At 43.8% G+C, this 12,956-nt stretch overlaps 1 protein-coding gene across 4 annotated transcripts in view; it reads right to left on the bottom strand.

Moving 5' to 3' along the window:
• Positions 1–12,956, bottom strand: part of SLC25A26 (solute carrier family 25 member 26) — a 160,853-nt gene that overhangs the window by 114,320 nt on the left and 33,577 nt on the right. For 3 of the 4 annotated variants that reach the window (XR_004971449.1, XM_036331626.1, XM_036331629.1), the window contains 2 exons: positions 9,301–9,405; positions 8,162–8,209 (listed from right to left, as the gene is read on the bottom strand). The exons of the other annotated variant lie outside the window; for it this stretch is intronic. Coding sequence is in view for 2 of the 3 variants with exons in the window: in XM_036331626.1 (XP_036187519.1) it covers positions 8,162–8,209; positions 9,301–9,405 (153 nt within the window). In the remaining variant the exon portion in view is untranslated. The remainder of the gene's footprint in view (positions 1–8,161; positions 8,210–9,300; positions 9,406–12,956) is intronic. 4 annotated transcript variants of the gene reach the window in all.

A 12,956-nucleotide genomic window follows, 5' to 3' on the forward strand; every position in this document is an offset into this window, starting at 1 on the left:
TAGTTTGACAGCACATATTGTGATACCTCCAACTTTGTTCTTCTTTCTCAGATTGCTGTAGCTATTTGGGGTCTTTTTTGTTGTTGTTATTCCATATACATTTTTGGAATATCTGTTCTAGATTTGTGAAATGTGCCATTGGTATTTCAATAGGAGTTGCATTGAATCTATAGATTGCTTTGGGTAGTGTGGACATTTTAATGATGTTAATTCTTCCAATCCATGAACATGGTATGTGCTTCCACTTATTTGTATCTTCCTCAATGTCTTTATTCTATGTCCTATAGTTTTCTGAGTACAGGTCTTTTGCCATCTTGGTTAAATTTATTCCTAGGTACCTTATTATTTTTTTTATTCCAAGAGTAAATGGTATTGTTTTCTCAGTTTCTTTTTTTAATAGTTCGTTATTGGTGTATAGAAATGATTTCTGAGTATTAATTTTGTATCCTGCTACTTTGCCAAATTCATTATTACATCTAGTAACTTTCTGGTGAAGTCTTTTGTGTTTTCTATGTACAATATCATGTCATGTGCAAATAATGACAGTTTTATTTCCTCCTATCCAATTTGGATGACTTCTATTTTTTCTTCTTATCTGATTGCTGTGGCTAGGACTTCCAATACAATGTTGAATAAGAGTGGTGAAAGCAGGCATCCCTGTCTTACTCATCTTAAGGAAAATGCTTTTAGTTTTTGCTCATGGAGTATTATGTTGGCTGTGGGTTTGTCATATGTGGCCTTTTTATGTTGAGGTATGTTCCTTCTATTCCCACTTTGCTGATAGTTCTTGTCATAAATGGGTGCTGGATTTTGTCAAATGCTTTTTCTGTGCCTCTTGATATGATCATGTGGTTTTTATCCTTCATTTTGTTTATGTGGTGTGTCACATTTACTGATCTGCAGATATTGTAGGAGAGGGTCCTCTTTATGAAGTGATATAAGCTGATCTCCAAAATGGTTTGGCTAAGAAAACAAACAAGATGCAGAACACCTAGGATAGAGTGGTTCTGGAAAAACACATAAGGTCTACAGTTGTGAGTATGCAAAACATAGTTTATTCTTGCATTTTTTATTACTTACTAATTACTGTATTATGTCCCATACAAACAACTGTAAACCTACTTTTGCCCACCCTGTATAACATGAAGAGTTTTGGGGAAAGGAACTCAATGGGCAGACAACAGAGCTGGAAAAGAGATGCTGAAGGACAACCCTTCAGGCTTTATTTCAAAAGGTTCCTGTTCCCAGGCACTAGATTAGGGGGTGCTGTCACTACCTCAAGTAGAGCTTAAGCGTAACTGACTTTGGAAAGCTTCCATGTCTACCTGCAAGTGAACTTTCCAATCAGAGTGCTAATTTCCGCACCTGCAGAGACAGACTGAGAGAGCGGTAGGTAACGGTCGTCAGTACAAGGGTCATTTCATCGCTGGGAAGGGACGGCCCTCGCCCACAGTGATGGTGGTTAGTTAGCAAGATGAACAAAGAGGCACAGAAGAGCAGCCATTAACCAAAGCTGATAGAAACTGGAGAAAGAGCATGCCTCAAAGAGTGGCTGAGAGCTATTAATTGAATGTGGCTGAAAGGATCAACAGAAGGCACACGATAAAGAGGGAATTTAAGAAAAAGGACTAGGACACGTTACTGTTGATGTGGTGGCTGAATTCACACCAGAAGGCAGAGCTCCGGTACCTGACAGTATAAAGAAGCTTCTACAAAGATTAAGAATGTTCCCCGACAGCATGCCGGCCTCTAAGATTGAATCAGATTGTGTTGTTTTGTGGTATCATTTCTGAAAGTAAAGCTTGCCATACATTAGGAATTGCTTACCCAAATTAAACCCTTTTTTGCATAATGATATAGTTTTCAGTAAGGATGTATACATTGATTTTTTTTCTCTCAATGCGTTATTTTAATAAATACCTCATGGGTGAAAGAGACAGGCTGGAGGCCTCGATGAACGTACCGACAGGTGGCAGACGGGGCCTGCCAAACGGTCTGACTTTGAGACGGGTAGGATCAGATGTGTAACAGAATTTGGAGGGAGACTCACTTTCACTGAAGCCTGGCAAGAAATCTGGGGAGAGGGGTCGACAGCCCTCATCTACCTCAAATCCCTTCAGTGGCCACTCTTACCTACCAAGAAGCCAGGAGTTATTCATTCCAAAATAGCAATCTCCTGCCATGAGGCGGCTGCAACCAGCCTCTCACTGTCAGATTAGTGCAGAGCAGGGTCAAAGCCCAGTAATTTACCCTCCACGCTCCCGGGGACACATGTCAGACTCCTCCAGGGGCTCCCCAGGGCTCCACTCCAGTCCCCTGGCAAACATCCAGCTGCGGAGACGTCAGCCTCTCCTCCCAGCCAGCACCCACTTGATTCTGTGCCTTCCTGAAGCGCCCTCACGAAGCTGCAGGTAGAGGAAAAGGCTCTTGTCTTTCTGTAGGTGACAACCCCAATTCTGCGCAGATAAGCAGGCACGGGCATTTTCTCACAGCCTTGTGCCTCTGCTCATGTTGTCGCATTAGCCAGTCTCCTTGCCTATTTCTAATTGCAACTCCTTCAAGAATTAAGTCAAACGTATTTTTTATTAACACAACAAATACGAATTGATGCCACCCAAGCACTGCTTCTTCTAGAACCCCAGGTACATATTGTATATACAGACCATTACGTGTATACACACCACTGCGGCACTACCACACTGCACCAGATCCTGTCCTGTGTCTGCTGTATACACACCACTGCGGCACTACCACACCGCACCAGACCCTGTCCTGTGTCTGCTGTATACACACCACTGCGGCACTACCACACTGCACCGGACCCTGTCCTGTGTCTGGTGTATACACACCACTGCGGCACTACCACACTGCACCGGACCCTGTCCTGTGTCTGGTGTATACACACCACTGCGGCACTACCACACCGCACCGGACCCTGTGCCTGCTGTATACACACCACTGTGGCACTACCACACTGCACCAGACCCTGCCCTGTGTCTGGTGTATACACACCACTGTGGCCCTACCACAGTGCACCAGACCCTGCCCTGTGTCTGGTGTATACACACCACTGTGGCCCTATCACACCACACCGGACCCTGTCCTGTGTCTGCTGTATACACACCACTGCGGCACTACCACACCGCACTGGACCCTGTCCTGTGTCTGCTGTATACACACCACTGCGGCACTACCACACAACACTGGACCGTGTCTGCTGTATACACACCACTGCGGCACTACCACACTGCACCAGACCCTGTCCTGTGTCTGCTGTATACATACCACTGCAGCACTACCACACTGCACCAGACCCTTTCCTGTGTCTGCTGTATACATACCACTGCGGCACTACCACACTGCACCAGACCCTTTCCTGTGTCTGCTGTATACACACCACTGTGGCACTACCACACTGCACCAGACCCTGTCCTGTGTCTGCTGTATACATACCACTGCGGCACTACCGCACTGCACCAGACCCTGTCCTGTGTCTGCTGTATACACACCACTGTGGCCCTATCACACTGCACCAGACCCTGTCCTGTGTCTGCTGTATACATACCACTGCGGCACTACCGCACTGCACCAGACCCTGTGTCCGCTGTATACACACCACTGTGGCACTACCACACTGCACCGGACCCTGTCCTGTGTCTGCTGTATACACACCACTGCGGCACTACCACACCGCACCATATCCTGTCCTGTGTCTGCTGTATACACACCACTGCGGCACTACCACACCGCACTGGACCCTGTCCTGTGTCTGCTGTATACACACCACTGCGGCACTACCACACCGCACTGGGCCGTGTCTGCTGTATACACACCACTGTGGCCCTATCACACTGCACCAGACCCTGTCCTGTGTCTGCTGTATACACACCACTGCGGCACTACCATACTGCACCGGACCCTGTCCTGTGTCTGCTGTATACACACCACTGCGGCACTACCACACCGCACCATATCCTGTCCTGTGTCTGTTGTATACACACCACTGAGGCACTACCACACTGCACCGGACCCTGTCCTGTGTCTGCTGTATACACACCACTGCGGCACTACCACACCGCACCGGACCCTGTCCTGTGTCTGCTGTATACACACCACTGCGGCACTACCACACCGCACTGGGCCGTGTCTGCTGTATACACACCACTGTGGCCCTATCACACTGCACCAGACCCTGTCCTGTGTCTGCTGTATACACACCACTGCGGCACTACCATACTGCACCGGACCCTGTCCTGTGTCTGCTGTATACACACCACTGCGGCACTACCACACCGCACCGGACCCTGTCCTGTGTCTGCTGTATACACACCACTGCGGCCCTATCACACTGCACTGTACCCTGTCCATTGCCCTAATTATTTCCCCATCAGAACACGAATCCTTCTGTGTGGTGCCCAACACACAGAATACACTTCTTAAATGACTGTTAAATAGAACAGTGGATAAAACACATTGCTGAGTTTAACTTATTCCTACTTCTTTTCTTTTTCTTTTTTTTGTAATCCTCATCTGAGGATTTTTCCATTGATGTTTAGAGAGTGAAAGGGAGGGGGAGAGACAGAGAGAAACATCAATGTGAGAGACACACTCACTGGTTGCCTCCCGCACACACCCTGACCAACGCCAGGGATGAAGCTTACAACTGAGGCAATGTGCCCTTAACTGGAATCGAACCCGGGACCCTTCAGTCTGCAGGCTGACGCTCTTTCCACTGAGCCAAACTGGCTAGGGCTATTCCTACTTATTTTGAAGCAACTTGCATTTCTCTGCTTCCTTCCTCTTTCACGTCCTTCTAATCCACATGCGAGACCCTGAGGCATCTCTCCACAGCACTCTCAGGCAGTGCGTGGGCCCTGGGACCTCGGCCTGGCTGTGAAGGCAGCTGAGATTTGCTCCCACGTCCATCTTACAGCCATGCCACCAGGCACCACGATGCGTGGCCACAGCTAATTTGGCCAAGATCATGAGGAAAACAAACACTGAAAGGGTGAGGTAAGTAGCAGAATTTGTTGACCTTACTCAGACTCAGTCTAAAATTCACAGTAACTAAAATAATTCAGGAGAACATAAAGGTGAATACCAAGAACCTACAACCAAGATTACTTTATCCAGCAAAGCTATCATTCAGAACTGAAGGTCAGATAAAGAGCTTCATAGATAAGGAAAAGCTAAAGGAGTTCATCACCACCAAACCAGTATTATATGAAATGCTGGAAGGTATCCTTTAAGAAGAGGAAGAAGAAAAAGGTAAAGATACAAATTATGAACAACAAACATGCATCTATCAACAAGTGAATCTAAGAATCAAGTGAATAAATAATCTGGTGATCATAATAGAATCAGGGACATAGAAAGGGAATGGACTGACTATTCTTGGGGGGGAAAGGGGTGTGGGAGATGCGGGAAGAGACTGGACAAAAATCATGCACCTATGGATGAGGACAGTGGGTGGGGAGTGAGGGCGGAGGGTGGGGCGGGAACTGGGAGGAGGGGAGTTATGGGGGGAAAAAAGAGGAACAAATGTAATAATCTGAACAATAAAGATTTAATTAAAAACAACAACAACAAAACAAAAAAACATAAAGGATAAGCCAGCAATCTCCACAGACATCAAATGGAGTAAAAACAAACAAACAACAAAGAAAAAAAACAGGTGACAGCATTCACAAAATCTAAAGAACACACCATCTATTTTATAATGCATAGGTTCAACCTTCAATCTCCTTCTAATGGGCTACCACTAGGGAGATAAAACTATTCTAAAGGAAAATTGTACACACAATAAATGTGTAAGTTTCTTGGTGATTCTCACTAAGGCTTCAATGTATTTTCTTACTGAAACAATCAACCACATTCTTGGTAAAAAGATATGATATTGATGTCAGAACTATGTAAGAATTGAAATTATCTATAATGCATAAATTTTGCTTAATTCAGTTGTCACTTATTTTTCTCATTCTGAAAAGAAGCTACGTTTCATTCAATAATAATTTTTCTCTAGTTCTATCAGGGAATCTGTTCTAAAGCGATGCTTCACCTAAAATCAGTTCTGAAGGCTCTTTCATGAATACGCATAATGCAAAGACCCCAATTACATTTCCAACAAAGCACTGCCATTTGAGTAAACAGAGTTATCTCAATAGGTCACATTATTTGCAAGAATTGCAGCTTAGAAATTAATTACTAGTGTGGCATATGTCAAAACAAATTTTTTAAAGAACAGAATGCAGTTGTAACCATGTGTTCTATCTATTTGTTTGAATATGAAATCAGTATTCTCTGGCATGTAAATATATGTATATATTCAGCACCTCTCAGAAAAATAAAAAAGTCCTGCCCCGCCTTTCCCCTGCACCTGGGCGAAACCTGAGTAACTAGCTCATGTTTACTAAGTCAGAGCCTAAGAACAGAAGGAAGACATGGTGTGGGGGATATTTTTGAAAGGCAGAAAGAAGTCACCTTCACACAAATGACTAATTTTGAAATATTCAGTTTGCCTTCAAAAGAAGTTTTTCAAAGATATACATCACCTACACCAAAGCTTTAAATAACAGTACAGGTGTTTCATAAAGAAGAATAATCTATAGAATCGATTTTTAACCTGTGTGCCGTGAGAATTTTTAAAACATGCAGTACCTGACTGTTTAGTCAGGGGCACTGACCTCTTTTCCTTTAGATTATCAAATTTAAAAATGACAACAGCCAACACAACAATAGCTGTCTGGTGAATGAATCAAAATTATACCTGTGTGTTTTCTTTTGTTTTTTTGTCTGATTGGCAAAAAATATATTTTTGGTGTGCTGCAGAATTTCAGTAATTAGTTTATGTGTGCCATGAGATGAAAAAGGTTGAAAATTGCTATCTATAGTATTAAAAAAAAAAAAAAAGAATCAAAAAAACAAAAAATAAACCTACCTGGGAATGAACTTAGGGATTTGAAAGAATTTCAGTGTTCTGCTGATGATGACAAGATTTACTTAAATTAAAAACAATTTCAGAGGTGAAAGTGTTTTAGCATCTAAGGAACACCAAATAGAAAACAAGAATACGGAGCAGATATAGGCAGATGCTCTTCAGTGTTTTCCTTCATGGAAATTATGTCCCAATCCTTTTCATAGTTATACAAATATCAAATCATTATGTTGTACACTTTAAATGCCTTACAAGTCTATTTGTCAATTCTATCTCAATAAAACTGAGGGGAAACCATAGAATTAAAGCTCATTTAAAAAGAAAATAAAATTATGTCCCAAACCAAAGATTTTTATCTCACATATCTGTAAATCAACTTTCAAACTTCAAACAGCCCTTTTATATGAGGCAAAAATTAAAACATGCTTCCAGCAGTAACATACTGAAATCACTCTGCTTTAAAAACAAAACAAAACAAAAACAACGGGGGGTGGGGGGGCACAAGAAATCGATCACATTGAATCATGGGACTTCAGAGTTAGAAGGCACAGGGGATAAAACGGCTTGTGGGCCAGGACTCCAGGCCAGAGTACACTTCCCAGTTCATCAGATTATTACCAGGAAAATAAGAACTAACTGTATGATACAGACTTTTGAGACACTTATCTCTCAGGGTGCAACTTTCCTGACCAATTTCTCACTAATTCTGTGTATTAACTTAATATCTTACCTTGCGTAGTTATTTCCTAATATTTCAGCTACAACAAATACCTACCACTCTAGAATTACCATGAAGCTATAGGGTGGTTGTTCAGCAAACCAATTCATTTGACCCATTTATTACGTGTAAGAACCAAGACAAGACTAAAGACTGTTTTAAAAAGAGATCTTAGCCCTAGCTGGTTTGGCTCAGTGGATAGAGTGTCGGCCTGAGGACTGAAGGGTCCCGGGTCCAATTCCAGTCATGGGCACATGCCCGGGTTGCAGGCTTGATCCCCAGTAGGGGGCGTGCAGAAAGCAGCCGACCAATGATTCTCTCTCATCATTGATGTTTCTATCTCTCGCTCCCTCTCCCTTTCTCTCTGAAATCAATAAAAATATATATTTAAATAAAAAAGAAAAAATAAGATATCTTAATTTCCCTTTTTAACTTTTAAACCAGTTTCTCCAAGTAAACCCACAGAACAAAGCATATTGTTTTTCTGTACTGGAAATTAAGTTAATTACCTCTCTTAAAACTGTGCTTTTGTAGCCTCGATACAATCCTGGGATGCCCTGAAACAAACAAAAGGAAATACGAGATGGCAGAAATTTTAGGACGACATTCTGAATAAAGCACAGTAAGCTTTCCTAAAGTTTGAGTTTTAAAACGTCCACAATGACCACAGTTCTGCAACAAGTTAAAGGTTCTAACTGCTCCACTCCTTTAAAATGAAAATATCTCTAATAATAAAACTGACTACATATTAATTTAGCTTTAGTTGCTTTTAGTATTTCTTCTCCTGAGAATACTTGAGCTTTAAATGAATAGATTTCCAAAAGCAAATGCACATAGAATGTTGATTATCTTTTCATATGAAAACAGAATATATTTCATGGTTTCAATCAGAAGACATCCGAAGTTCATTAATAACCTCTCAATGGCGTAACTCTGGACAAGCCTTCGCTTATCTGTTTCACGTCCACATGATTCTTCAGGAACCCTTTACTGGGCTAACTCACTCATACAATTAAATACTCGCATCTCCTCGAGGAGACACACAGACCATTAAGAATAATTTTTCTACAACCTAGACTCATTGAAATTTCCATGTAATTGACTTTGGTAAAAATATTTTTTAAGTTAACATTTTTAAAGGCCTCTGTGGGAACTATGAAGGAAAGCAGCTCAACGGCTCCTAGTCGCATGGCCAGCAGGATGACTTCTGACACACAGCTTACCACTAACCAGTAAAAGGGGATTACAGTTGATATAAACACTATGATGTTGGTGACAGTCCATTACTACACTTCTCTTCCATGAGCCCTCAAATTCTGTAGTGATGTTTTCATATATCTTCATTTAGTCTACATATTTACTATTTATTCCATGTCTGATTCCAAAAGAACTATGGATGATTTCAATGTCGGACTCATGCAGTAGGGGCACTCAATATGTGTTTGTTTAGAAATTTAAAAAGAAAATTCAAAAACAAATACAGGAAAGAAAACTATAATCTTAGCATAGAAAGTTACTGCAATTGAACATTAAATTTAGCTGTAAGGTCTCTTCTAGGACTCCTGATACAAGAATCACAGTGCTCATACTAGCTGCTATAAAATCTCTCTCAATAAAGAAAAAAAAAGAACTTAAAGACATATCTCACCTCTTGATATAAGATGTTAGAGAAAATCTGAAATGTTCTTGAAGAAGCAGAAACCTGTGCCCTCTGCTTAACTACTTCAGAAGGAACTCGAATCAGGCAAGCCACCTAAAATATATAAATTTAAGTACATCTAAAAATTAAGTAACTGGAATGAAAATTGAAATTTTTTCATAACCAAAAATTACATATATATATATATATATATATATATATATATATATATATACACACACACACACACACATATATATCCTATATAATAAAAGGGTAATATGCAAATTGACCCTAATGGCAGAACCACCAAGAATGACTGGTTGCTATGATGTGCACTGACCACCAGGGGGCACACACTCAATTCAGGAGCTGTCCCCTGGTGGTCAGTGCACTTCCACAGGGGGAGCTCTGCTCGGCCACAAGCCGGGATGATGGCTGCGAGTGCAGTGGCAGTGGCAGGAGCCTCTCCCACCTCAACAGTGCTAAGGATGTCAGACTGCAGCTTAGGCCCAATCCTGTGGGGAGCGAGCCTAAGCCACAGTCAGACATCCCCCAAGGGCTCCCAGCTGCCAGAGGGATGTCTGACTTCCAGCTTAGGCCCAATCTCCCAGAGAGCGGGCCTAAGCCACAGTCATAGACATCCCCCATGGGGTCCCAGACTGTGAGAGGGTGCAGGCTGGGCTGAGGGACGCCCACCCCGCCCCCTCGCCCCGAGTGCACGAATGTTCGTGCACCGGGCCTCTAGTATATATATAAAAGGCTAATATGCTAAGTATCCCTCCCTCCATCCAACCAGTTGCTATGATGTGCACTGACCACCAGGGGGCAGACGTTCAATGTAGGAGCTGCCGAGTTGCAGTGACTTGGCAGCAGTGATTCTCGGGTGACGCACTCTGACACCAGAGAGGAGGGAGCCCAATTCCTCGTGGGGCCACGCAATTCCAACTTTGGTCATGGGTTATGTTGTTGCTGGGGCACTGTTTGCCCCGAATCTGGTTTACTGCACACTTGCATTTGCATTCCACACAGCAACTTTGCAGAGTGCCTTCTCGCACTCCAGGAGCCCTCGGGGGATGTTAGAGAGCCAGTTTCGGCCCAATCCCCATAGGCCAGGCTGAAGGACCCTACCAGCCAGAGGGACCTCACTCACTCCGCGGACACCTTTTGAGCTACAGTGCAACCCCAGGTGCAGCTGGCCAGGGGGGACCACGAGAGATTGGCTCCAGGGCATGTCCAGCCCGTCTCACCCAGTCCCACCTCACCAGCCACCTTCTAATTAATTTCCTTTCAATGTACACGAATCCATGCACCGGGTCACTAGTAGTACAATGTATAGGCTTAGTGCAAGATGTCAAAAAGTTTGTGTTTCTTTTAGCCTAAAACACTGGGAACCTGCCAGGGTTCTTGTTCCAGCATTAAGAAAGGTTCAGGAAATCTGGAGAAGGCTGTGCATAGATTAAATAGGAGACCAGAGATGAAATATAATTTTGAAAGGCATTTGGGGGTCAGAGGAGCCTAGTTTAAAGAAAACTAAGATCTCCTCGTCTCAGGACCCCATGCTTTTTATTAACACAAATTGTCCTGAGGTGAAGCAGAGATATACACTTCAAAAGGGTTTCATATACAGAGGCATTGTCAGAATGGGGAGAATTAGCCTACGGCTGTTCAGGTGTTTGGCCAGTAGGAGGCAATAACATGTAGATTAAGATGCTCTGAGCTGTCTGGCAGCAAACAATCAATTTAATGTATCCTATTCAGGTTTGGGGAAATGCCAACAGCCATTCCCAGATTCAGCCCTGCTGTCATGCTGGAATTGGCTTCCAGCAGAACCCTTAGTGGACATGCATTATTTTATCAGCCCCAAACCTTCCCTCTCTTGTTCTGTACAAACCTCCCAGCTCCCACCACACTGTTCTAAGCACATCTGTCTACAGGCCCCTGGATAGCAAGAAGCACATTTACTCATGTTGAACCCAACACCTACTGTACAACATCCTGGTGTTCACACGACAGCCATGTCTGACAAAAGAATGAACCAATTGATAGTGCCTTTGCTTCACTGGAAGTAATAATGCACAAGTTGGTAGAGGCAAGACTACTCATAAGCGGGTTACCCCAACCTTCCATCTCACCCCCATGCAGCCTCAACCAGCTCCCGGCCCCGGAACCCCAGATCCCCACCACACAACCTCTGAGTAACGTCAGGCACTCTCAGACCTGCTCCAGCATTCAAGGTGACAGGTCTGGTTGGTCCATACTCACACCTGACTAACTTTAACAGCCTCTTTCATGATATGCCAGTGAGAGGTGATGTCACCTCTCACACACTTGTCACACAACTGGGCAAGAACAACAGATCTCCTCCTTTTTTTCTTTGATGTCCCCCAGAAGTGTCCACTTGCACATGTGACATGGCCACCCCATTAGGACCACTGAGAATATGTATATCTAACAAAGTGTTAGGGCAGTGGTCGGCAAACTATGGCTCACGGGCCACATGCGGCTCTTTGGCCCCTTGAGTGTGGCTCTTCCACAAAATACCGACTTCTGCACATGGGCCACGAAGTTTCAATTGCACTGTACGTGCACACCCGCACGGGGTATTTTATGGAAGAGCCACACTCAAGGGGCCAAAGAGCCTCATGCAGCTCGCGAGCCACAGTTTGCCGACCACTGGGTTATGGACACTGCCAACAAACCCAAATCACCATTCTGTTGGCAAGTGAGAAGGGAAGGCAACTTAACAGTGTCTGTCAGCCTTCCTGCAAAGAAAATCTTTTTTCCATAGTACCCAAAATCGATTCCAACTGCAAGCAACCAAGAACTGTACTTGATATTCAAGGGCAACAGAATACCAAATGGAGACTGGCAGAACAATGGATCAAGAGTCCCAAGCATGGCCTGGCTGGTTTGGCTCACTGGATAGAGCGTCGGCCTGGGGACTGACGGGTCCCAGGTTCGATTCCGGTCAAGGGCATGTGCCTTGGTTGCGGGCACACCCCCAGTGGGGGATGTGCAGGAGGCAGCTGATCGATGCTTCTCTCTCATCGATGTTTCTAACTCTCTATCCCCCTCCCTTCCTCTCTATAAAAAATCAATAAAATATATTAAAAAAAAAAAAAAGAGTCCCAAGCATGTTAGCACATGAGGGTTAACAGAATTCACCAGAATCGTTTCAATGGAGGGTTGGGATAGGAGACCCATTGCAGAGAATTCATAAGTAATTTCAAGATAGAGACGGGCAAACATAGACTTAAACAGGAAGTAGGGGATTGGTTCATAGTCAAAGGCAGTTCTTTGTCTTGTTTTAAGATGCTAAATACCTGCACATAGGATGGGGAAAGTGAGAGATAACAGCAAAGCAGAAGTTAACAATCTAGGAAAGAGATGGAATAACATGAAGACCTGAGAAGTGATGAGAAAAGGCAGTCAGGGGTCCCTGGCACATGACTACACTGCTGGGACTATCTCCCTTTGCCCAGGCTGGCCCTCAGCCAAGGGTGCCATTTCTTGCATCTAACCTGGACCTCTCCTTCAGGAATCACCTGCAGGAGGAATGAGCAGTGGTCTGGTTGAGCATCCTCAGACCTAGATTGTGGCCCCAGCTGCGGAAGTGAATGCTCAAGCATTTCCTTTGTCCTTCTGGGAGCTTTAATTTTTCT

The sequence above is a fragment of the Myotis myotis genome, unplaced genomic scaffold (genome assembly GCF_014108235.1).
Source record: "Myotis myotis isolate mMyoMyo1 unplaced genomic scaffold, mMyoMyo1.p scaffold_m19_p_13, whole genome shotgun sequence".
Lineage (NCBI taxonomy): Eukaryota > Metazoa > Chordata > Mammalia > Chiroptera > Vespertilionidae > Myotis > Myotis myotis.